This window comes from Kwoniella dejecticola, chromosome 2, assembly GCF_000512565.2.
Source record: "Kwoniella dejecticola CBS 10117 chromosome 2, complete sequence".
In the NCBI taxonomy this organism is placed as follows: Eukaryota; Fungi; Basidiomycota; class Tremellomycetes; order Tremellales; family Cryptococcaceae; genus Kwoniella; species Kwoniella dejecticola.
In genome coordinates, this window is record NC_089302.1 from 2,164,578 (window position 1) to 2,190,390 (window position 25,813).

Consider the following 25,813-nt stretch of genomic DNA (forward strand, 5'->3'; position numbering starts at 1 on the left):
TGTCTGTAACATGATCCGATCAACATGTCAACACCTTAGATAGCGAGATCTTCAGAGAAAAGAACACCCCATTACAAAAGTCCACTCCCAGCCTAGTCAAGATACAACATCGCATTGTACTTCACCCAAGCATCGACCACCTAGACAAGTCAAATTAGCCAGGTTGAGTGTCGAACTCGACATATATAGCTGTGATGGTGCGAATAGTCCGAGAACCGAACCCAACGACTCCGCAGATATTGCGAGTCTCCACCTCGTCCGCAACCAGCTCTAGGCGATCTTCAGGTGGCGCAAGTCCCTCTCAACCAGTTTTCATGAGGAGCAAAGCATCATATAACACTTCTCCGCATAGCAAAGCCAACAGCAATCCCGGCAGTATGACAAAGAGAAGAACCGTACTAGGCGAAAGATCAGAAAATGTCATCTCCAATTCACCCAAATCACTGAGTGTCAAGTCAAAATCCAACTTTCAAGCCAAATCACCTTCCAACACTCGAATTACGCCCAACAGCCTATCAAGATTCATAGCGAAGTCTCCGGTGGCTATGTTGCCACGACCGACTAGAGATGATTACTTGCCTTCCTCATCACCTGTTGGAAAATCGCCAAATGCCAGCTTCACTTCAAGGCCCGGTTCTACACCCTATCTGCCTCGACAGTCAATGTCTATGCAGCTGAACGAAGATGATACGCTGCTGCTGAATATGAGACCACCTGAGATGGGCTTCAGCATGGACATGACAGATGAGAGCGATGTTGAAGATCCTAGAGGCGGTGTGCGAGCAAGAGGAGGTCTGATGACTCCTGCAAACAGTCAGGAAGTAACCGTAAGCCCCGCCTCTCTCTCGTGGACGTTGAGCATGCCTTAGACGCGCTTGGCTGACTATCTGGATGATAGACTGGCTCGCCCCTGAAGACCATAAGAGGGAAACAATCATATGCACCTTCGAGCGTAACGCGAAATCCCATATCTCGTCTACCGACTCCGCCCTCTTCCCAATCAGGCTCATACCCCACGGAACTGCCTCCGACACCACAAGCGGGTCCATCGAAATCACGTGTCAGAGCCAGGCCATCTCCCACACCTCCAAGGAGGATACAAAATCGTCCAGCTGATATAGAGGTTGGTTTTGGTGATGTGACGGCAGAATGGGATACCCCTCTGAGAATGGGGGATGATGTTTCGCCTAATCCACGTAAAAAGAAATCGCCAAGATTATCTCAACCAGGTCAAACTCCCACCAAGACCAATTCCAAATCCAAGTCCAAGTCGATATCCCCAGAATCACACAGGATAGTCGAGATTGTCATACCGCTCAGATCTAGAAGTAAGACTCCCTCTCAAGCCGACCCCAAGACGCCCGCAACAGTTAGAGCGAAGAAAGGTAGATCTTCCACTCGGACGCCAAGTCTGCCTTTAACACAATCACAAACTTCCTCTTCCTCCAGAGCGCGTCGCAGAACAAGTGGTGAGAGTGCAACTGGTTCAAGGAAATCACAAACACCAGCGCCAGCTTCCGGCAAGGTCATTCCTTCCACAGCTCCATCAAAATCTACCCGACGCAAATCCACTATATCCCCTGACAGTGTTTCTACAGCCCGAAAGCGCACTCCACCAAGTTCGGGGTCCGCTCAAAGCAGGAGAGCGTCCGTACCTGCGAATATCAATACCAATACCAATACGAAAACGCCCAAAGCGAAACCTCGAGGCAGGAAGTCTTTAGCTGCATTGACGCAGACTCCGAAAGATATAGCTTTCAGCGGGAGGAAATTCGGTACTTTGCCCAGACCTATACATGGGTCTCCGGGCGATGATCCGTTATTACTCACAGCCACCAGGCGAGAGCGGACTGCGCAAGGAATACGCGATGGAAGAGGATTAGCGTTGGACTTCGAAAGTGGACCTTCATCATCAAACAGCAGGTCAAGATCTCCCGCAGCTGCAGCTGCACATTTGCACACGGAATCAGTGTCTTCGCCTTTCGATATGCCGCAAAACGACTTGACGCTCTTACCGATGAACTCAGGATATATGGACCTAGGAGCAGGTGCTTGGTCGGATGATGGATCAGATATGGATGTAGGCGATGATACCTTCATCCATGTACACCAAAGGAAAGACCGATCCGGCCTGCTTTCCAATTTGGGAGGATCTCTCTCGGATCAGTCAGAGGAGGAAGACGGAAACGCCAACGAAGACGATGGGAAATCTCAGTTGGTACACAACAGACCATTTTTGCCCCTTACATCGCTCGACGTTTCCTCGAATTCCATCTCACGAGAGGATGAAGGAGATGAAGAACGAAGGGCGAATCAGACCTCAGGGTTGCAAGCCGAATCAGCAGAAGACAATGATATGACTGGTGCTGTGGAGAATGCAGTAGATGTCACTCAAGAGCCACAAGTGGAAGATTGGGATGTCTCGAATGACAGTCTCGACAGCCCCATTGAGTCTGTACTTCAACAAGACGCCCAGACTCCGCCGGAGGATCATGAACAGCAAATCTCTGAATCCAACGAGGATATCGTCCATTTCGGACCTCGAAATCATACCCTCGGTCCTTCAGCAGGATCCCATTCGAATATAGAGGTTTCCAGCACTCGGGAGATAGAGGTCACAATGCAAGACGAAATAGCAGACGAAGACTATTTCGGCCAACCTGAAAATATCGCTATCAATCGTGGCGGGCAGGAACTGGAGGAACATCATGAAAGGCCGAATGGTAGTCAGCAGGCGAATGACATATTGATACAAGCCATTCATCGTCTGGCGGGAGAAGATCAGAGCATTTCACCTAGTACAGTCCCTCAAGCCTCACTGCAAGAAGCGAACCTCATCGCGCATTCAGATACCCGGCAGACAGAATTTAGTGACGACAACAAATCGCCGGAAGACACACAGGTATCCGAGAAAGACCAGCTGGAGACAAATCGAAGACTCAACGAGACGACTGATTTCCCAGCTCTGCCGGCCTGTACTAGTACTGGCTTGCTCGAGAATCAAGCTATATACGAAAAATCCGATGAGCCCTCATATCAAGATACCATGGTACTGGGTTTGCGATCACCCTCGAGATCTTCGTCATCCGCTCACACACCGCAGCTTAGCGAAAGCGAGGAGATCGGAGATATCACTCAGGATATGGATGTGTTAGACTGGGAAGTATCGGAGGAGGATATCGTCACTGCTGCCGGTGCAACGGAGCCAAATCAAAAGGGAGAAGAGGAAACGTTGGAAACGTTGAGTGCATCCGCTGAGCAAGCCAAAGAGGATCCGGTGGGCGACTACGATCAACCTCAACAGAAGGATCTGGTATCACCGGCTGCAGCTCAAATATCCGAATCTCAGACACCTCAATCTGAAGCAATATTCAGCGAATCCAAGCCAGCTGCCTTGTCGAATGACAACAACGGCAACAACGGCGCCTCGATATCCGACGCTGAGGAGGAAGGAGCTGATCAAGAGATCGATGCGAACGAGACCTGCGATCCTGAATCTTCCCGGTCTGTTGACGGTGGGGATGGAATGGATTCTACTACTCCGACTATCCCCTCTATCGCACTTCCCTCTGGTGAAGGTGAAGGGGAGGGCGAAGATCAAGATGAAGATGTAAATCAGGCGCAGGCACCAATCTCACCGATCTCAAGATCAGCCCGAACTCCATCGCGTTCACGCTCGCCAGCACCAGCACCAGCACCATCGACCGGATCAGTCCAGCGATCGACTACTCCGATTTTCTCTCCTCCACCTCCATCATCATCTCGAAAACCATTTGTGCTAATTCATCATCGAGGTGATCTCACGTTCACACCCAAACCATCGTTCTCGTACACTCCAACTGCAGTGAGATCCCCCTCGCCTTTACCTCCCCCTACGCCAGTATTCACTTCTGAAGAAAGGGGACATAGAGTCTTGGAGGAGGCTGATAGAGCTTTGAGACGATTATCGAAGTTACGCAGCTTGTCGCCTTTGCCCCTTCCCACCTCTACGAGTAGCTATATCGCCACAGCAGGCGAATCACTACAGGATGCCGTGCTGCAAAGCGGTGCTGAGGTCGAAGAGCAACGCGCAGAAGAGGTAGCTGTACAGAATAACGAATCTGCAGCCCAGCAAACGATCATGGACCCCACTGCCTCCGAAGAGCATGATACGGTCGATAATGCGCAGGAGTCTCCCGATTCCGCAGATGACAGATCGATTGCGGGGAACACTACGATAGAAGCTGAAGCTGAAAATCCAGCTTGGGACTTATCCACTGAAGAATATGAAGTCCCCTTGAAGGACGAAACGAACGAAACGAACGAAACGGACGATGAGAACGAAGCTGGACGTCCCGAAAACTCTGCCTCGGCTTTACACCCACCATCGGCTGGCGGTGCAGAGGCACAAGGCGAAATTGGCGAAGAGGAGCAAGAAGATGCGGACGAGGAAGAGGAATCGCCCGAACCTATCGAAATTCCCGAGCGAATCGTTCTGAAATTGGTGGAAAGGGGAATTATCAAGCTTGAACCTGGATCAGATTGCGGGAACGTCTCAGAGACAGAGAACGACGAAGAAGTTACGACGAACGAACTCGATCGACCTATCGAAGCTGAGAACGATGCGTCATCGGCGAATCGAAGGGAAATTAGAAGTCCGGCGCAGACTCGTTCGCCTGTTTCGACTTGTACCTCATTTGCTCGTCCGTCGACACCTTCAATTTACCCTGTCTTGCCGTCAGCTGTATCTTCCACCCCCAAGACCGCTCCTCCACCAGCAGTTTCTTCGACCCCCAAGACCGCTCCTCCTCCAGCCCTTCGATATCCCCACGCTCAATTGATGCCTGAAGCCATGACCGATATGGAACGAACGCTTTCGTACCGCTTCCATAAATCCAAATTATCTAAAGAAGTCTTACCCTCTTCCTCACCAGCAGCAAGTAGTCCAGAGAATCCTGCCCACTCTGCAGACTTGGATCCCGTCTCCAACGAAGAGGATGACGAAGATCAAGCTCAAGATCGATCAATCGTCGTTCGAAAGCCTCGGAAATCGTTACATGACGAACTCGCTGCTGTGGCTTCCCGACCAGACGCTGAAGGTTCGTTCGAAGGCGATCAGTCTTTCAGATCTGTTGTGGAAGTTTCGAGTCTTGATCCCAAGGCGGCTGCTCGAGCAGCAGCTATTTTGAAGCTTGTGAGTTCACCATCGCTTGATATTGAGGTTGTGCAGTTACGATTGTATTGGCTATGTGTGCGAGTGGCTGATCAGGACGAGTCGCAGAATCATGCATATATCGAGCACGGGCACTTCATGAAATCCGGCGAAAAAGATTTGACGTTTTCTTCGACCAGTAGGAAATCCGTTAGAGACTTGGAGAAAGATCAAGAGAAGCGAGAACTTCTGCATGAAGCCGAATTGGAGATTGTCGAATCTCATCGGCGATCGAGATCGAGGTCAAGATCGATGTCTACATTGCCACTACCTCTACCACAAGCGACGCCTGTACATAATGGTGGATCGAAAGAAAGAGAGAGGGAGATGTCAGTGATGAGTTTCATGACTGAAGATTATCCTGTTCCTGGGGCGTTCGTCAAGACTCCTACATCAGTCAAAAGAAAACGAAATGTCCCATGGCAATCTCGACCAGAACCAGATTCAGTTTCGGCTCCTGCCCCTCAACCGGAGTTGAATCCCAAAGTTGATGAGAAGTGGGGTGTGAGTGAGTGGAAGCAGTTGGAAAAAGTGTATAGGACAGAAAAGGAATTATGGATCAAAGAAAGGGAAATTAAGAATTTGCCTGGTGGACTGGTAGCATGGGCAAGAAGAAGTACCTTCGGGAGATCCCCTTCTTCTTCCGCTGTATCTGATTCCGCCTCGAAGTCACATCATGTGAAAGACTGGGATATGACGAGAGTGGTAGATCGCTTCGTGGAGGACCAAACTACTCAAGGTCTATCATGGGATAAGTGAGTCTCTGATCTCTTTTTCGCCTTGCGCAACGTATACTCAGAAGGAATTGGGGGCAGGCTGATTTCAATCGTAATAGGGATATGCTGTTATTGAGAGTCCAAGCTATTGAGAAGAGGGTATCGAAGTTGTCGTGCAGTACCGCTTCCTCATCTTCCTCGACTACTTACACTTCTGGAGAAAGCCATACTCCGACTACGAAGAAAGCTCGAACGGCTGAAAATATGACGACACCTTCAGTAGACAAGACTGTTTCTGCATCTTCTATGAGTACTACTATCGAACCGCCCTCGACGATCAGGCGAATGATCAGTCTTGTTTGGGGCAAGGGAAAGGAAAAATCCACTCCCATTTCCACTTCCGCTGCGATTTCGGGTACGACAACGGAGAAGCAACAAAGTAAACACGCAGAGACTTTCTTGGATAGGTTGGAACAGTCGAAAGCCGCCAACTCAAGCTCTACAATATCTCGGACCAAGTTCGTCGATAACAGTAAAGAGAAAGGTAAAGGTAAAGGAAGACAAGCGGATATGGCCATATTACCTATCTCTCAATCACCAATGCGAGAGATCCCTAAACCTCAATCTGGATCTCGGCCTGTTCATCCGTCCTCTCCACAATGGAAGTCCATCCCTCCTCCGCCGCCGCCGCCATTGTCTCGTCCGCACACATCGGCCTCCACGCCTAGACCGGACTCGGACCGACCTGCTGCTGGCTCTGTAGCAACAAAGACGAAAGAGGCTGGTTCCACACCATCAAGTTCTGGAATTTCGAATGCAATGTCGATGTCAACTTCGAAGTCTTTACCTTCTTTAAGCAGTATTTCTTCTTCCTCATTGTCGACAGACTATACGAGTACAGGTAAATTGTACCCTCCTTTGAATCCACCAATCTCTCAGCGATCCAGTGCTCTTGCCAAGCTCTTCCCTTCTACCGAAATAGAAAAGAACAACGTGATCGCGACGTCAAAAATATCATCTTCGACTTCTGCGAAAAGTTTGGGGGAATTAGAAAAAGTCAGGCAGAGGAAAAGTAGTAATGCGAGTGTTAAATCTTTAGTGCAGGATTGGGAGGGGAAAGGGATGATTGGATCTACCAGGAAGCCCTAGATGAGATGGGATGAGATGAGACGGAAATGAGTTGAGATGAGATGAGACCAGATGGGATATGTGGGGGATGGATTGATTGATCCGATACTTGACTCGGATTTTGATTCGTCTGAATTGAATTGGACTGGACTGGACACTATGAATGACTACTTGATATAATATCACGGTTTCATATACGCTTTTAATGATAGATATTTGACGACTTGAACGATGATGTCTACTTGTGTGTGCATGTGTACTGGTGCTTTTGGGTTATTTTGGTGATGTTTATACGTTTCTTGAACACATAATGAGTACTGTTTATAATCCATGCATATTGACTGCAACCTGGTTCTTGCGTTCTTGCCTATCTGTCGATTCCATGTTTGGAGCGAGTTGCTGTGATCTCGGACCGGATGAAGCGGCGGTGATTTCCGATAAAGTCCAGCTGCATTCCGGAGGTGAGTTAGCAGTTAGCAATGATGAGGTGATTGCTTGTGGACAAACAACCTGTTAATTCTCTTCGCACACCGACTCTATCCCAACATCTCTTCACCTTCTTACCTTCTTCGAGTCAAGGTAGCAAGAATAGTAAAATAGATTTCATCTGGGATTTTGGACTGGGAAACGAACGGTTTAAAGGAAACAATCAAAATGGGAAGTGAGTTGACCTGTTCCGGATGTTTACTCGATTTCGCAACACACCTTGGTTCCTCGTCCTGGACCTTCAGGAGAGAATGGAACCGAGTATATCGAGTATTGTGTTATAAAGTGACTGATCATGCCACCTTGCTGCTATCTCCCCGGTGATTCGTGTTGTTGACAGAAATCATCCATATCGTACTTTGGAAGTTGAAGGGGAATCACGAAGCTGCCAAACAGGCTATATCCGCTTTATACACTGTCCCAGGGGCTGAAGTTGTGAGTGTGATCGTTGAGCCATTTGATGTGTACTATCGACTATCGACTATCGATCATCGTCCCGACTCGAGGATGATGATCAAAATACGCGTATCGTAGCAGAGCTGACACGTATTCTGATCAGTTCAAACTTGGTCCGCCCTTACTTGACGGACGAGCTAAAGGATTCAACTGGGGTAAGTCATTCGATCCACTGCATAATCCCAGGTCGATCAGTTCAGACACGTCGGCGTCTCTTTTTTTTGATCTCCACCTTGGGACTTACATCGTCCTCACATTGGCTCATCCTTGTGATGATCGCTTACTGATGACACGCTACGATACGCTACGATAGGATTGTACTCCGTCTTCTCGTCTGCCGAGGCATTACAGAAATACGCCGTGTCCGAAGCGCATGTCAAAGTAGTCGAGAACAACGTGAAGCCCAATGTCGAAGGTGCGTCTGCTCAAGTAGTGTCATCATAAGCCTCTCCATGCGACTGCAATCTTACAGGAAACAACTCCGTTACTAGGCTTGGGAATGGGCAGTCTCGCTGATGTTGTTCTCGCTTTAGATCTTATTGCGTACGACTTTGAATTGGACGAGTAGATGGAATGCATATGTAGGGCAAAAGTACAAGCCATGAAAGAAGGAAGTACGCAGTATGCATATATATATAAATTAGTACATTCCGATATGTCTAGGGAGTGCAGCTGCATAGGGCAACATCCAATTCATGAACACCTTCAAGGCATGCAAGGTTGCAGGACTTTGCAGTGCAGGCAATACAATGTTCCGTATCGTTCCTACCTAGCCTTGTGGTCTCCTTTTCATCTATGTCTGACCTAATTCAAATTACTCTCCATCCTCTACGACCTTTTCTCCCCGCGTATCATCCACCCCCTCCCTCCGTTCTTCTTCATCACTCATCAGCCTGGCCGTCTCCTCCTTCTCGTCCTCCGGCACCTCTTCTAGCCGAACCAAGATCTCGTGGATCGCCTGGCCAGGTCCAAGGGGGAAATCCACCTGCGATTTGGGGAAATGTAAAGTATGTGTCCGTTTCTGAGGCGGTTCGGCAGATGTCTTGGCGGGAGGTTCGGGTAAATGGAAAGAAGGGATCATCCATGTCCATCCTAAAGGTACAGAGGCTATGTGGAATTTCATCCTGAATTCTCGGGATCTGTCTAAGATTAATGAGTTGTTCGAAGGCGTTAAATGATGGACGACGTATTTCTGCACACAGCCCATATCGGGATCAGCTGTTTGACGTACCGAGCAGTTTCGTACTTGAGTGTTACAGATCGACGGGGCAACTCACCTCATGATCGGAGGGCAACGTCTTGAGAACACTCTCGTCAATGTCCCCAGATACCATCTTACCGCAACTCCTGAACATCTTATGGGTATCGAATCTGCCTTCTCCACCTACACCGCCCCAGCTGATTTGTCCGCCTACACCCTCGCCGGTCCCACCGCGAGTCTTGAGCTCTTCGACGTACTCGTCGTCATATCGCGCTACTGAGGCCCATGCTCTGCCTTGGCCTGTTCCGCCCGAGCCAACAACGAGCGATGCTAGGGGTTTCTGCCATCCCGTAGGAGGGTGGAGTAACAGTGTGATGGACGTCAAGCGGACTCGAGAGGTTTTGGGCGAAGTGTAAGAGGGGGGAGCTTGATTATTGAATAACAAGTGAATATACCTACACCACCGTCTCTCTGTACTCGTCTGGCCATCAGCCTCCATAATCACATTTGTATGTAGGTCAGCACGAAAACCGAACTCACGAGAAGGTATAGAGACTCCCCTGCCGGAGCTAGTAGGTTTCATCCTTCGACTCGAATGCAGCTTGAACACCTCATCGACTCTACCGTCTTTCCGATCTATCTGGCCCTCTGTGCCGGGCTGTCCTTCGTCTCCTATATCAATCGGGTAAGGCGGGTCCGTCTGTACTTGTATATCGACGGAAGACGCGGACGAGGTATTGGATAAAGTCGTGGTGGATGAACTGGTGGATTTCGTTCTTTTCACGGGGTGGACTTCAATCTTCTCAGACTTGGCAGGCGTATTGGTCCTTTCTAGGTCTTGGGCATTTGCATTTGCGTTTCCATCTGGCTCAGTCATCTGAACACCAGTTATATCTTTTCCTGATCCGACATAGACCCATCCTTCCCTCTCACCTTCGCCTTCACCCTCTCCTGCTAAGGATGTAGTTGAGGTTGACGTAGAGGTCGCAGTGTCAGTGTTGTTTCGCCCACTCTCCCGCTCTTCGAGACGCTTCTTCAGCTCTTTGTGAGTGTACGACCGATCAAGTTGGGGCGGAGGTGGTAATTCCGGCAACGAGAGGAGGTATGAACATAGTAGTGTACCGGAACGACCCTTTAGGACGATACATTTTCTTGGTTAGTTTAACACATATCAAATCGGGAATTTTGCACAAAAAGGTCAGTATTATGGTTCGACTCACCTTGCCGGCTTTACAATGTATGATAGCTACTCTTTCCGCATCACCTTCTAGCCAAGCAGTCATCTCGCGCACAGCGAGGGGTAAGAGTGGTAAAGGCGGAGGATGATGATCTGGAAAGGGGTATCGAGATACTCTGCCATGCATACTTTCGGGCGAATATGCATTCTCATACAGCGGGCATCTGTCAAAAACATTCTTGGATGAGCTGAAGTCCTACACCACTGAGCAGGCAAAGAAGAAGCACTAGCTCACAAGTTCCATATCCACCATTTCTCGCCATGTCTGGAATTGATGAACTTCAATACGTCTCGCCTTCTATTCCTGTATAATCCAGCGACTCCTACAGCGGGATAACCCATTCTACGTCATTTCTCATCAGTTCCGAATAGGATATACCTTGGACTTCGTCAAGCCTTGATTAGCTCACATTATGATTCTGTCGGTGACTGTCCATACACTATCGTCAGCTGGGCAGGCCAAGGCGGATGAGCTCGAGTATACCAGGTCCAGCTCACCATATACCAAATCCAGGTTGACGGCATTTTCTGGATCTATGAATCGGGCTTTCTTGCCCGAAACTATCTTCCTCACGTAGTCAAAGGACATGATGTTCCATGTATCAGCAATACCAAGCAAAGAAGACTCGAGTTGATGGGAACAGAGTAGTTATCATGAAAGAATGGGTTCAGTCTTGGTAACTGATTAATTGAGCTCGTTATCGGTGACTATGACGTAATGGAACCAATTGCAAAGCTGTCAAACAGCCCATGATAGATATGACTGAGGGCTCTAGATATTTCGCTCCAGGAGCAAGCAACACGATAGGTTCGTCCTGCTCCGGTCATCAGATGCCGACATCACGCAGAGCGGTCATGAATAATGGCAATCTCGACGCCTGACCGGCTGAAAAAAGCTCGTTCATGGGCAATTGACCTAAACCCACTAATTTTACTCGGTCGCGTAAGTTATAGCTTCATTCAGCAGCGATCAGCATGGGCGTTGAATAACGTGCTACAAATACGATCGTGAGGGCTGCATAACTAGCTGGGGTCATCGATGGAGATACCGATAACATTGACAGAGCTATATAAACTAGACTGGAGTGCGGACGAACAGAGGAGTATCAAGCTCGTGTGTAGCAGTCGTTAGCTAGCTCCTTTCCGGCCAAGCTGTAGCTCAGCAGCGGCATCGATGACGGGAGAAGTCGTCGGTTCAAATCCGGCCTCGGGCTAGAGCTTTTTCGATAGCGACAAAGGAGAGAGAGGTGATGAAGAAACGAACGAGCATTTCATCAGGTAGGTTGAAGGATAATAAGTAAGGCATGAAATGTTTTGGACGATCAGTGTTCAGGGTTTTAGATCCTTTGGATTGTGGAGGAGTACGTAATCCGCATGAAGCTTAACACATATGCATCTACGCCACTTGCTGTTGGCACGTGGTTGTTGTTTGTAACGCGTCTTGCTTTGTCCATGATTGACTCATTGTTGCGAGATATCAATGGACGAATGTCACAGATAGGTCTGTTTGCTAAGTTGAAGCAACGATCCATACGGTCATCCACTCAAATAGGTACACCCTGCCCTCGGCGGTGAAGCTTCCCGGCCGGCAGTAGACAGGCAGCTTGAACAGCGATAAGACAGGCTCAGCAGATACACAATTGTGCTTCATCAGCTCTTCAATCAGCCCATCACGCTCGGTCCTCCAATATTGGACAGCGGTGGACAGTATACGACAAACACCTGGCTAGACCCTTATGAACCCGCAACATTCATATCTTTTGCAGAGGACGCATTGCATGCCGAATGGTATGAGTCAACCTTGAACCTATATCCCTGCTTCCTTTCAGATCGAACCCCCTGAAAACCGTCCTTTACCATCCAGCGACCGGTGTCAACACTCTTGACGACAGCCTCTCTTTGTTTCACCTATCATAGGTGCCTCAAAGCAATCACTCCTGAGAGTGACAAGAAACATCAGTCCGTTTGACATACTCTGGTTTTCATGAGATGCTTAACAGGTGCGTGCTGTCACCGAATGCCTCACACAAGATAGCTAATTCAAAATTCTTCATACATAGTGTCGGCTCCCTATCCTGCTGTACTGTAATACTGATATCGAGGTCAACATGTCACCGAATCCCATTCCCCATCGCTTGAACGCGCCATCCTCCTCACACTCTTCACCCAAGAGCTCTAGGTCCAGACCCTCGCCTGCCGGCTCACCTCAGTCAGGTCAGCCCTCAAGCCCCCGAGCTTCGCCTAGAGCAGGATCCTCAGGCACCATAGACATAGACGCAGTACTCAGAGCAAATGGAGGAGATATCAGAAAAGCTCTGGAAATCATGGTAGCAGAACGGAATAATCTGGTATGTCCACATGCTCTAAACCATAAACGCGCGAGCGGGCGACTGCTAAATGTATGTGTACGGCTCGACTACTTGATGACGTATAGCAAGCACAAAACACGCAACTATGGAAGTTGATCGAGAAACAGCGCGCCCAATGTGCGACTTTAGCGTCAGATAACGATAGATTACGGCTGGATCGCGAAAGAGCGAATGAGAAACTGGCACATAATGGATTAGAACCTATTCCCTCTCACAAACAAATACCGAATAGCTCGAGTGCCGTTGGACTAGGCCTGAAAGCCGAACATCCTCAAATCAGGAGACACAATTCTGATAGAGACGAAACTCCGACCAAGGCATCGGTGAGCAAGCAACAATCAAACAATACAGATTCAGCGCCCAATTCCCCTGCTCATCAACAACCTCCTTCTGGATTGTTACCCTCACCAATACCGGACAAGAAGCTGAGAAGGGAGAGCAAGATGACTTTCCCTCCTGAAGTCAGTACATTCATGACCCTTGCCGACTCACCTCGCGAAGCGACCCACACTGTGCCTGCTATGCCGCCCAGTAACAGCTTCAACACCCTTAGTCCAGCTTCACAATACTCCGCTAGTCCTAGTGTCAATGGAAAAGAAGAAACCGGAGTAGTGCCCCCACCCTCATCTAGGGCTCTAGCAGTCTCCATACAGAACGCAGAACCGCTTAGATCGAACGAACACCTCACATCGATACCTGAGCGACCACCTCCTCGCGTGTCAAGTCGATCTCCACTACCAGACCGAGAGAGCACCAAATCCCCCGTCCAGTCGATGTCAGACGGAATGTCAGCCACGTTGTCTCTCGAAGAGCCAGTCAGATCATCCTTCGATTCCTCCTTGCATCGCAAATCACACGATACCACACCTAGGCAGTCACTCGAACGTCAAGCTGAGGCCAGTCATTCCAAGTCATCCCTCACAGATCAAGGACGTCCACGCATGACTCCCGCTCTACTACCCTACTCCCGGATCACCATACCGAACAGCACAGTGTTTCCCAATAGTGCTGGCAGAGACGTTCTGTGCTTCATTGTCGCGGTGACAGCTCGCCCGCCGAATGCTCAGCCGATCACATGGAACGTAGCGAAGCTATTTAGCGCTTTCCTAGACCTTGAAACGAGGATAAAGGCAAAGTCAGGGAAAAGAACCAAGGAGTGGAAGCAGATGATTGCTCCGCTTCCTGAAGGTCGAGCTTGGAAAGATTTTGCACCTAGCAAGATTGATCAGAGAAAATCTGCGCTAGAAACATACCTTCAATCCTTGCTAGTGGCTCCGATCAGTGATAAATCGGATCTGTGCGCGTTTCTGAACAGTGATCACGTCAGAGCGAAAGCGGAAACTGCCCGAAAAGAAGGGTACTTGACGAAAAAGGGAAAGAATTTTGGTGGTTGGAAGACTAGGTATTTCGTTCTAGATGGGCCAGTCATGGAGTACTACGAACAGGCAAGTCCGGTTTTGGTATCCTTGTGGAGTTGCTCTACGAGCATGCAAGGCTGATGAAATCATATAGCGAGGTGGCACACATCTTGGATCCATCGCAATCACCAACGCTAAAATCGGTAGACAGAATCGACCGGCTGAGTCGACCGATGAACGTAATTTCCGACATGCTTTCTTGATCATCGAGACGACTAAACGAGGAGTTACCAATCAACATGTTCTTTGTGCAGAGAGTGATTCGGAACGTGATAGCTGGATCGAAATGCTAGTCCGATATGTCGGACCAGATATACCTCAAGCTCCAGCACCACCTCACCAACCTGCAACGACCGCGGGCTCCTCTTCGACTCCAGGCTTAATGCGGAAACGCAGTCAGAGCAGGAAGGGCAGTAAAGATGTGATTGTCACTGCTGCTCAACCCATGTCGAGTTTGGGGTCTGACTCCAAATTCGGTGGTGCACCTTCTCCGAGTCTGATCAATTCTATGGAATCACAGAAAGCGATACATAGCAGTCAATCGACATCCTCTCAGGCGTCGAATCCATCGATATCGACGACATCATCTGGTCTACCTCAAACCCCGACTCAAGATGCTAGACCTGCCGTCTCTCAGCCTATCAAATCCTCCCATCACTCGAGCTCGTCTCATGATAGTGCACCGATGACGATGGTGACCAGTCCTTCCTCTGACATGCTATCTTCCTCGCCTCCTACGATGAATTCTGATCCTACCCCTAGAGCAAACAAGAGGCAAAGTATGATGCCCGGTCGACCGTCATACTCGCCTGCATACCTCACAAGCTTATCAAATCAAGGGTTGAATGCACCTCCAGGCTTAAATGCGGAGAAGGAGAGGGATAGAAAAGCTAAGAGTAGAGGATTTTGGGGATTCGGCAAAACACCTGAGAAGATCTCAAGACCGGTTTTCGCTGTTCCTCTTACGGATTCGATCGCTATAGCTTCAGTGGCGAATTTGCCAGCGATCGTCTTCAGGTGTATAGAATGGCTAGAAGCGAAAAAGGCGGAGCAGGAAGAAGGCATATATCGACTCAGCGGAAGTTCAGCGGTGATCAAGGGTCTGAAAGATCGCTTTGACGCCGAAGGGGATGTGAATCTAGTAGCGGTGGACGAGTACTGGGATCCTCATGCTATAGCTGGACTGCTCAAAACATTCTTGAGGGAGTTGCCCACGAGCCTATTGACTCGGGAATTACATACTAGGTTTTTGGCTGTCATGGGTGAGCTACATTGACAATTCTGGAATTTGCGAACACATCGCTAATTTGGGTATACACAGACCTGATTGATTCCTCTGCGCGAGTCCTCGAGTTATCTCGTCTCGTCTCGGAACTCCCCCCGCCCAACTATGCTCTCTTACGCGCACTCACAGCTCATTTGATCCTGATCGTCAAGAACGCTACCGTGAACAAGATGACTCTGCGTAATATCGGCATCGTATTCTCACCGACTTTGGGTATACCAGCAGGGATCTTCTCGGAGTTAGTCAGTCACTTCAGCGCGATATTCGATGATGCTCCCTCAGAAGAGCTGGTAGACGAGGCACCGGCGAATCCCGAGGAAGACATGGAAGAGACCATCAAGAGGAAGAGGAATAGTATGCTGTACCAAGCTGGTGGAGCCGACGCAATGTTGGGCTTGACTGCTAGAGCTCTAGATCCCGGTAGGTTATGTTTCTGTCCCATGTCCCATCCCTTTGTCCAGAGCTTCATAGCTGATAATGCAATCCCGCTGGATGCCCCCATTTAGCGAACGAAGATTCAGCATCAGAATTATCAGATATGGATTCCGACTTACATTCAATTCCATCTTCAGATAACCTCTCAGCGCAATCACATGCCAATTTGACACCTCGACCGCATCCGTCAGCCAATGAGAATTACCCGTCTGCAGCTGCCGCTAGGAAAGCCAAAGCTGCTTCGAGAGGTTTAGCCGTCGATATCGCGAGTACAACTAAAAGTAACGGAAGTTCGCATTCGCATGATTCTGGGTCAGGAAGTGGAAGTAGGACACCAGGATTACCGGTTAGTCCGAAACCGCCGGTCAATGTGCCTAGTCCGAGGAAAGAAAGGGAAGTCTCGGTCTCGTAGGTATTTAGTCACTGTATGCGCTCATACACACAGTTGCATCAATGAGGTATTTATTGGGTCTCGCTATTGGAAAGGTTGAGATATCGCTACAATTGATCCCCGGATATATGTGTGTTGCTACAAGATGCCAAGCTCACAAGATGAAATGACCGAATAAGTCGATACACTAGGATGATGTCACGCAGATCAGACCAATTAAAATTTACGCTGCGATCAGCCTTGCCTCGATGACAAGTAGTTTCGATTGGGAGGATTGGGAGGATGGAAAGCGCTTACAATTCTGGAGTCATGGCTCATTTCGCACGTCAGACAAGACGAATCCGTTAATTGGCTCCAACGGATGACGGGGTACGATGGCAACTTGATCTTGCTCTGCAAAAGTCACTGACCTCTTCAGTGGACTGGGTGGCTGTCTTCCTCCTCTTGGGCCTCTCATACCTCCTCTCGCCCGCCCTCTTCCTCTGAATGCAGATCCTTTTGATGATAGCCCTTCTAACGAATTGACCGCCCTTAGGTTTTCTGCTTGAGATGGCGCGCGTTGAGCACCGCCCCGTCCCCTTGCGGTACCTCTTGGTCTCCCTCGTGCCGTTCCACCACCTCTAGCTCCTCCTCGTTCGCCCACAACGAGGCTCGAAGTCATATCTACAGACTGCGCTTGTACAGTATTCCCACCTTCTGAGGCCTGTGTCATTTTGAAGCAGACAGAAGATACGTCAGCATATCATGATAATCTTTCGCCTAGGCAGTACAAGTCACTTAGTCACTTACACCAGGCTGAAAATCATCGCTCAACTCAATTGATGCTGCCTCTGCCTCACTGCGCCCCTTCGGATCCTTTCTGAATCGAGACGTCGATGCAGCATCGAAGTCCATTCTAGTGTTCCAATGTCCTGATGGGCTCTCGATTCTCGGCGATGGCGCTACCAGTTTAGAAAATTCCAATGTCGCTACCGACGCCAGAATGTCCAGGGCTGTACTGGCAGCTAGTCGAGGACCATGCGAAATATGAGAGATGGTCGGATGTGTGCTGAGCGATACAGATGATGTTGCCCGCGCAGGATGGACAGGGGGGACTGATGCAACTCGTCGACCAGCCGTGAGGGCGGGATTCCAATACTTGAAGCCGGGTATCGTGTTTCGTGTCCAGGCCTCAGCGCTTAGTACTGGGGCCGAAATTGGGGTTGGAACGTTTTTGGTGCGAGGAGAAGTTGAGAGGGGGATGCTCGACCCTCCGGGTGATGTCAAGCATATCGATGGGTTTTGTTTGGCACTCGTCTTGAAAGGAGGGGGTCCCGGGATTGGCTGAAATGTCGAGGTAGGCTGTCCAGCATGAGGTATACTCGTAAGACCAGGAATCGGAATTGAGGTCTTGTAGGATGGTATGGGAGCGCATGTTGGTTGTGAAGGAGTAATTGTGGCGCTTGGCAGTACAAGAGGAACGGCTGATGAGGTATGTGGCTGCTGTTCACTCCTCATTTGAGGAAGATCATGGTGGGCATGAGGCATTGAGGGCTGGTGATCCTTTAAAGGTGGAAGTGGCGCCGTCGTCCGATTGGTTGTCCTCAACTGCTCTTGTTCTGTTGGAGCGGAAGTCCCGCTCTCGTTAAGAGTCATGACGGTATCTCGCTCCAGTCTTTTAGGGGACTCTTGAGTAGGCTTAAGAGGATGGAGATTACTTCGATCATCGACAATGACATCCGCTCTGATTTCTGTAAGAGGTGACAGTACGACTTGCTGCCTTTCATGCAAATATCTCGCCTTCACATTCTGCATGATTCCAGCTTTCGTGTCGGGGGAATCGCTACCCTGAGTCACTGGGCGAACTCCTGCGATTGTGGCAATGCTTTGATCATTCTCTGGAACCACTGTTTGCTGATCCACGTCCATCTCATCCACATTGACCCCGGGATACGAGGAATCTGCCCCCACCGCTTCAGCTCTACAACTCGTGGTGAGATCTAGCTCGGATGGCTGACTGCTTTGCAATACCGGACTCCGCTGATGTTCGATAAGATCATTTTCCTGCGTGGCGGTCCTTGACTGTTCAGAACTATCATTTCCGCCATTTTCGATGTCCATAATGCAACCTGATTGATCCTGAGGTGTTTCTCGTCCAGGATGCTCGGGCACGTCCGGTTCCACAACCTCGCTGATATCTTGGTCTTTGACATGAAGGCCATCGAGCTCGTCCTCCACATCTTGATCGTCCAGCATCTCTTGGTTCTCTTGTAGATCTACGGGCCTGAGTGCCTGTTCATCTTCGCTGTGACCGTTAGCCACGATTGGAGTTCCTTGTTCCCTCTCTATAAGGTCTTCGACTTCTAAGTTGAGGGGTGGCGGTGAAGGGGTACCTGCCAGATCCCTTTGCTCGTAGTCCCACAAATCTTGATAAGCAGGTATCTCAGATCCGCCACCTTTACTTGTCCTTGCCGTGGGCATCGGGCGAAAAGGCACCATGGATCCATCTTCATCCTCTGCGTCAGCCCAATCGATCGTCCTATCCCAGTCTTCCTCAGCGATGTTGGAATCGAGATCCGTGAGATTGTGGCAGCATTGAGAATCACAAGCTTCATGCTGACTTCTGCCTGACAAAGAAGTGAGATCTGAACAATCATCTGCCCAGGCCAGCGGGTCATGTTTCTCCACTTCCAATCGAGCGAGGTTATCCATCAAAGCGATCTGAGAAGGAGTGTACGGTTCGATAGCATCGTAGTTTCTGGAACTCATACTATGTTCTTCCTCGTCAGAATGGCTTACTCGCGGCGATTGTTTCTGGTCTTGCTCTTGATCTGGGATCTCATCGATATTGGCTGGGCTCATATCGACATCCATCGCTTCGACATCGACCTCGCCATCGTGAGACTTTGAGACCGACAATGTCCTCGAAGTACTGAGGACCGCGCTGGGAGGATTCGCTGGACTGACCGTTTCCACTATTTCAGCTGGAGACTTCTTCTCTTCGGAACAGATTCTTCGGTTGAATCTCCGTTTCTTCCTCGGATGCATGTGCGCAGCGATATTGGGCTGGAAGACATGAGAAGGCCGATAGCTCTCCCCGGAGGAGATATGCGAAGAGGAAGAACTACTTCTTGTAGCTGTTCTCGAGCGTGAGCTTGACCTTGATTTGCTTCTGTCTGGGCTTGGGGTGCGCTCTGACCCTTCTCCGGGAGGTACAGTATTCTCTTTATCGGAATCTTCTCCTTCTCCCAGCCCATTTTTTTCTTCGGGTCCAGGAGACGAATCGGAATCGGAATCGGAACCCTCGACGTAATTTGGCGCAGAAGCGTCATCCAGGCTGTTCAGGGCGACTAATCGAAGGGATCGTCTTTGTGGTTCTTGTACGGCGGCGCTACGGATATTCTTCACTATGTTACTTGTTCTCCTGGCGGCCTTACTTGCTCTGGCTCGTTCAGGCTTCCTGCTGACGCCGACGCCAGTATCCAGCCGTTTGGTCGTGGGATTGAGGGGGACATCCTCTTCAACGATTTTACCCTTCTTGCCCCGCTTATTTTTCGTTCCCAACTCCTTCGGAGGAAGGGCTAAAGCTAAGGGTTTCAGGGTGGACCTTGTAAAGTATCCCGATGAGGGTATATTCGCCCTGCCACGGGCTGTTCGTGAGGAGCCTCTGGGCATGTTGATGATGCGCAAGGTTGAAATGAATGACAAGAGGAAGAAGGTAATGAAAACAAAGGCAGATGATCGTGTTGAACAAGGACAAAAAGGAGACAAACAATGGACACACTTTACCTTGAAATGTTTGTTATTATCTGATGAGAAAGATGAAGTACAAGATGAGACAGAGTGAGAAGAATGAGAGATAGGTAGAATGGAAATCGAGAGGAGGATGAGGAAGATGCACTGATCAATGCAAGATACTGTTAATGACGGGGTGTTTGTGGTGCGCCTGAAGAAGGACCGTGCCACTTCAGAAGATTGGGCGCTGCCACATCCGTGCGACCCTCGGGTATAATACACAGTATCACTGTTGATGTCCAAGGTATGACAAGTCCGATAGGATATACATAGGTGTCTGTTAAAAACGTTACATAGCTACTGTATATGACCCCAAGTCTCGCAGTCTTATACGTCTAGATCTACAGTGTATGAACCTTCGAACAGCAGTCCAGTCTACCCATATACGGTATCAAAAAGAGATGAATATCCCAAGCAAGCAAGCAAGAGTCAAAATAGATGTCCTAGGTTACAGTACAAAGTGTTCATATATCCGACGTCATCATCACAAGATTTCAAGTGTTGCTACAGTACACGCGAAAACTACTTCATTGAATCCCACCAAATGCGCTTACCCTCGTGTATGGATTACTCGATCGTCAAAGTCATCGTCGTTGGTGTGTCGTGATATTCGTTATTTTTTGTAGTCAAGCAAGCTCATCCTCCACTCATCTGATTGACAAAATCCTCGAAATTGAACCCAAATACTTCACCTTCGTTTCCCGTCGGTTGACCAAACATGATATTGCCATTACCATGAAGCACCTGATGTCTTCCGTCTCCATTGCTGTTGAGAAATACACCTTGGTTCTCTTGGACTTGTCGGTACACATCGTTACTATTATCGTTGAAATTCATTCGATTTGGATTACTGGTCACGTTGTGTTGCTGGACCGAGTCTACATTCGTCGGATCATTCGGATTTCCGATCGTGTCCATTCCCAGTGGCATACCGTTGTTGAGCGAGTATCGCATGCCGAGTGCCATTGACATGTCCATATCGACATATTCCGGACTTGAATTGTTTCCGTAAAATACAGACGAGCCGTTCAAATTCTGCGATCCAACTGATCCAGGTTGGTCCGTATAAACACTGGTTGGAGATTGTGCTTGTCCCTGTCCTCGTACTTGCCTTTGCTCGTGCATCTGGGGATACTGTTGATTTTGATTCAGATCAATCATCGTTCCATTATTGTTCGTCATAAAGGAAGACATAGACATCGGTGGACTGACGCTAGAGTTGATATATTGATTCATCGGATCTTCCGGTACCCAGGCACCCATATTTTGCATTGGTGGGTGGATGAGGTATGGCAGACCCTGTATTGAGAAGTCTCCTGGAAAGGTAGGTACCATGCCTTCGTGCATGACAGGTTCAGCTAAAGTGGCTGAAGTAGCGATCGATGAGCCCGATTGCGGCGAAGGGGTAGTTTCTCCGTTGAGACCGTTGTGACCGGGACTGGAGGAAGATCGTTTGTGTAGGGAAGTCTGGACCCTTTTCAGCTTAGCTGAACCGGCCAAGTGACTCAAATCATCTTCTTCTGTTGTGAGACCGCTGTTGATTGGTATATTCTGTGATTTGCCCGCAGCTGACAAAGCCTCATGAGCGCGTTTGCGAAGTCGAATCAAAATCGGCAGTCCCTTCTTCGCTCGACAACCTTCTCTTGCAGCATGAGCTATATCGCACACAATCGACATGCCATGGAATGACGGGCTAGCGAAGGCGCAGGTAGGAGCTCGGATGACGATGGCAGCCCTGCAGTTCATTCGTGAGCTTATCCAGCGGAACATCTCGCGAGTATTCTAGCTTACAGGCAAACAGCACTGGAAAAGGCATGGAACCAGAAGAACCACCATCTGGCGACTAGTGATGGGTGATAGATGACCAGGATCTTGACGAGCTGAACAATCTCTTGCGCACTCTCGAATAAAGCAACGAATGTTTGTCCCAATTTAGCTCGTGAGGGATCATCGGGGTTCTCCTTCAGCGCCTTAGCAAACAAAGGTCGATTCAGGAGTAGTCGCATCTGAGCTAACTGCAATCGGATACCTAGGCGATGTATCACCTATAATGAATCTGTCAATAACGATGGTCTTTGCGAGTTACGGAGATTACCCACTAGATGCGGATCGACGCTACTGTCAAGCGGAAGATCTTGAATGGCCACATTAGGCAAAAGCTGTTCTGGCAAATTCCTCTTGTCTGAAAAGAAGGTTCAGCGACGTGACATGGGATTAGCTTAGATATGACACCTACAGTCCCTCAGCTCGTTATCCAGCTGCGTGATAGCGTATGGCGAAGTGGAGCTCGCTTGTGTTTGCTGGATGTTATGAATTGTCAGCTTATCCCAACAGATGATCCGAATCACCACACTCACAATATCGATTACTCTTTCCATCATACTAATCAAAGTATACTACCTCGGTCTATCAGCATGTATCCCGCGGAAAGTCACTTGTATCGGATTTACCTTTGCTCGATGGACTGTAAGACCGGGATCAGCATAAGTCTTTCCGTCGACCAACAAAACGACTTACAACCATCGTCATCGCCGATTAGATCAGAGGCTTCAGGCATCTTGGCATCAGCCCATTTGTTGCTCGTTGCGCACGGTCTGCAGCCAATGTTAATAAACTGGTCCAAAAGCGGTATTGTCAAGATAGACTCACCGGCCAAAGCACAAAGCTTGCAATCGATCGTAAGTCTGCAGACCTCGAGGGTAAGTCTAGATCAATTGCTTGTGAAGGAGTCGAAATGCACATACCACTAGCTCCCACCAAACTTGTCGTCTCTCTTCGACCTCGTATGAGGATAGTCCAAAAGACGTGCCATCTCTATGGAGACCAAGCTGTTACGCCCAGCGTCAGCTTTGTATAGTCGATGGCAAGGATTAGCTTACACTTTGTGCAACTTTGACAGCTGTTCCAATGATCGGCCAGAAAAGCTCTGCGCCATTGCCATCTGTCAGATGCATCAGCATACTCTCCTCCGTCTCCGAAAAACACGTGACTCACGTTTGTCATTCAGGATGTAGGTACCCATCAGATGTAGAGCCTGGATGGTAGCGGGACTGGCGTTCTCCAAGCCTCTTGCATTGATGCAGGATCTTCCTAGCTGGAATAGCTGGTCCCCCCTAGGATGGACTAATGAGATACAGTGAGTTGATACTCCTATTTTGCGTGCCTTGACTGACTCACAAGGTTGTCTGTTTAGGTCGAACATGGCTCCGATTGCCATTACAAAGAAGACACAAGCCATCTTGTGAGCGTTCGGAGTGATTGTGGAATCATACGCATTCACCAAATGATCGTTACCGAACATGGCTTTCGGGATAGGCTGGTATCTAGGTCGGACATGTCAGCATTGACGACACGAACCAACAGCGATATGACATACTGCCAATTGACATTCTCCCAGTAGCTCTCCACCAGAAATCTGCCTTCGTTATTGTAATCTGGTAACTCCGTCCTCAGCTGCTCGAGACTACGCGTTTGGCGATCTCCACAAGCGAAGAGATCCGGCTGTAGGCTAACGCTTTCATTTCGATGACCGTTACTTGGCGGAGGTTGACTCCGATCTGCGTTTGCAGTGGCGGGCGGAGTGATCAAGGAAGGTGGGAACGATCCATTATGATTGATATGTGACGGAGTACGGAGTTGTACATCAGACGTCATCAACGGACTACTACCTTCCTCTTCTGACCCCTCGTCATCCCTCAGATATTCGCTACCTGCAAAACTACCGACGAATTTGGCTTGCCCCTCTTCACCTATCGTCAAAGTACCAAAAGCACCCTCGACGAGGTCGTCTCCGCCAGGTGACAAGTGCCCCTCCTCCTTAATGGCTGGTCGAGGATATGGCCGAGAGCTGCTTTCGCGCGGTGAAAATAGATAAGGTGATTCGAGGAGAGGATGAGGAGTCGAGCTGTGCTTCGCATGTGACTGAGCTAGAGCTACTTCAAGAAGAGATATACGTTGATGTAGCTGCATTATTGATTTAGCTGCTATACCTTGCCACTACAATCTCACTCACCTCTGCTGTATCAGCGAGTATCAGTCTGTCGTGAAGGCTTGTCAGCATTATTCTGGACTGACTCGATGATGTACGTACCTTTTCCCTTTGCCGGTTCTCATTTCTCCATTTGGGCATATCTGAGCGCAACCTCGCTTTTCACCTGTAAAAACGCCGGGAATCGATGTCAGGAATGATGTGTCATAGATTTGAGGCCTTCTGAGCTTCAAAGGATGGTCCGACGAAGACAAAAGGAGTGCGAAGATTTTTAAACTCACATGAGGTGCAGGGCCATTCTCTTGAGCATTTCAATTTGAGCCTATGTCAGTACGCATGAGTAACATCCTCAGCGTTGCGCGTTGCCTCTTGAGCACGCTTGACGAGAACGTTGCAGGCTGACCGAAGCTATGACATACCTTCTACACTCCGCACAGCTGAAACTTTGCCTCCCATTTTTCTCCTTCTCCCCTTTCGTCCCGTTCAGCTGCTTTACCCCTCCGTTTGCGGGTTTCGCAGCCCCTTCATTGCTTCCACTTGCTGCTCCAGCTTGCGGCAACGGCAATGGCGGTGGTCTCATTGTTGTCATACTGAGCTCCAGCTGAGCCTCAAGATTCAAGATAAGCTGACAGTCAGGGCGGAAACTGCGTTGGATGGGACTATGTCATGAGCAGAATCAAGCTATGAAGGGGGTGGTGTTTGGGTTTGCGAAGCGGATGGATCTATGATGAATGAGTCAGCTTTCTGAGTGAGTGGGTATATGCGTCGTTCAAAAGGATGATTGACGGTATGTGCACCACTTTTAGCTCATTGTTAAGCGAGGCGTTGAGACCATGTGCCAGCGATTTCTGATTGACTCACTACAAGTCACTTTCGTTGAAAAGAGGATCCTTTACAACACAATACAGCCAGGTAAATACTCGAGATGGCTGCTTGGTAGCTTCTGAATATGCTACTGATCTTGAGATCAAGGACACCCTTGATTGGGTGGGTCCGGGATAGGTCTTTAGTGCTATACAAATGACCCAGAAAGATGACTTCGTAATGGTGAAATGTTGGAATTGATGCGAGTGATGGAAGGGTGATTTGTTGATGGCGGCTATATCCGGCTTGTTATTGTTCTCGTTACCCGTTATCCGACTCGGGGGTTAGCCAAAAAGAAAGAGGGTGAGTATACAGTTCAAATCCACACAACGACTGAAACTTCGATCGCTTCTTGATATATAATGTACTGATGTGACCTCTAGCTATTGGGTTGTCTTGCCGAGGTGAATGACCGAGAAAGATGACTTTGATGGAAGAGTAGATTATAGAGCTGGAAGAAAATGCGTGATCTTGAAAGATTACCTAATATACCTTGGAATGCCTCGGCGAATCCGCGCAGAAACTGGAGTGGGGTGATCATCATACACAATATGAATGCTGAATGACATATTCGGGCGGACCTTGTCGAAGTACATGGCTTGGAAAGTATTTCATTCCCACAAAGGTGCGACGAATTCCAGATGACCGTTTTATATTGAATTAACAGATTGGAATGGGAAATCCAGCAATTGGAATATATAACGTAAAAGTCACTTCCCTAAACAGAGATAACCGCGTTATGACTCAGCGAAAGACAACTCGGCCAGATGATCGCGTGCACTGGACTTAGTTACTATCATGCGATCGACGTACTAGCCTGACCTGCGGGTCATAATCATACATCAATCTGACCAATCCAGCGGGTACCATGTGC

At 49.0% G+C, this 25,813-nt stretch overlaps 6 protein-coding genes across 6 annotated transcripts; 3 read left to right on the forward strand and 3 right to left on the reverse strand.

Annotated features, from left to right (window-relative positions):
• Positions 1–194: 194 nt before the first annotated feature.
• On the forward strand, positions 195–7,056 carry I303_102238 (uncharacterized protein; the record flags this gene model as incomplete). The annotated part of the gene is made up of 4 exons (XM_018404982.2): positions 195–827; positions 899–5,173; positions 5,261–5,946; positions 6,027–7,056. 4 exons carry the CDS (start codon positions 195–197, stop codon positions 7,054–7,056), a joined length of 6,624 nt encoding a protein of 2,207 aa, XP_018265263.2.
• Positions 7,057–7,689: 633 nt separating this feature from the next.
• I303_102239 (uncharacterized protein) lies at positions 7,690–8,545 on the forward strand (the record flags this gene model as incomplete). Its single annotated transcript, XM_018404981.1, has 5 exons — positions 7,690–7,696; positions 7,862–7,956; positions 8,081–8,132; positions 8,291–8,392; positions 8,511–8,545. 5 exons carry the CDS (start codon positions 7,690–7,692, stop codon positions 8,543–8,545), a joined length of 291 nt encoding a protein of 96 aa, XP_018265262.1.
• Positions 8,546–8,791: 246 nt separating this feature from the next.
• On the reverse strand, positions 8,792–11,004 carry I303_102240 (uncharacterized protein; the record flags this gene model as incomplete). Its single annotated transcript, XM_018404980.1, has 7 exons — positions 8,792–9,169; positions 9,255–9,649; positions 9,719–10,310; positions 10,399–10,579; positions 10,651–10,758; positions 10,826–10,844; positions 10,914–11,004. The coding sequence occupies 7 exons, from the start codon at positions 11,002–11,004 to the stop codon at positions 8,792–8,794; spliced, it is 1,764 nt and encodes a 587-aa protein (XP_018265261.1).
• Positions 11,005–12,523: 1,519 nt separating this feature from the next.
• Positions 12,524–16,334, forward strand: I303_102241 (uncharacterized protein; the record flags this gene model as incomplete). The annotated part of the gene is made up of 5 exons (XM_065968503.1): positions 12,524–12,763; positions 12,850–14,229; positions 14,297–15,464; positions 15,524–15,907; positions 15,994–16,334. 5 exons carry the CDS (start codon positions 12,524–12,526, stop codon positions 16,332–16,334), a joined length of 3,513 nt encoding a protein of 1,170 aa, XP_065824575.1.
• A 286-nt stretch (positions 16,335–16,620) lies between these two features.
• Positions 16,621–19,967, reverse strand: I303_102242 (uncharacterized protein; the record flags this gene model as incomplete). The annotated part of the gene is made up of 2 exons (XM_018404978.1): positions 16,621–17,016; positions 17,103–19,967. The coding sequence occupies 2 exons, from the start codon at positions 19,965–19,967 to the stop codon at positions 16,621–16,623; spliced, it is 3,261 nt and encodes a 1,086-aa protein (XP_018265259.1).
• A 756-nt stretch (positions 19,968–20,723) lies between these two features.
• On the reverse strand, positions 20,724–24,664 carry I303_102243 (uncharacterized protein; the record flags this gene model as incomplete). The annotated part of the gene is made up of 17 exons (XM_018404977.2): positions 20,724–21,822; positions 21,879–22,132; positions 22,187–22,269; positions 22,324–22,387; positions 22,445–22,483; positions 22,538–22,551; positions 22,605–22,681; positions 22,737–22,771; positions 22,832–22,915; positions 22,967–23,028; positions 23,082–23,210; positions 23,265–23,410; positions 23,464–24,050; positions 24,100–24,124; positions 24,178–24,241; positions 24,357–24,397; positions 24,495–24,664. The coding sequence occupies 17 exons, from the start codon at positions 24,662–24,664 to the stop codon at positions 20,724–20,726; spliced, it is 2,973 nt and encodes a 990-aa protein (XP_018265258.2).
• Between the last annotated feature and the right edge of the window lie 1,149 nt (positions 24,665–25,813).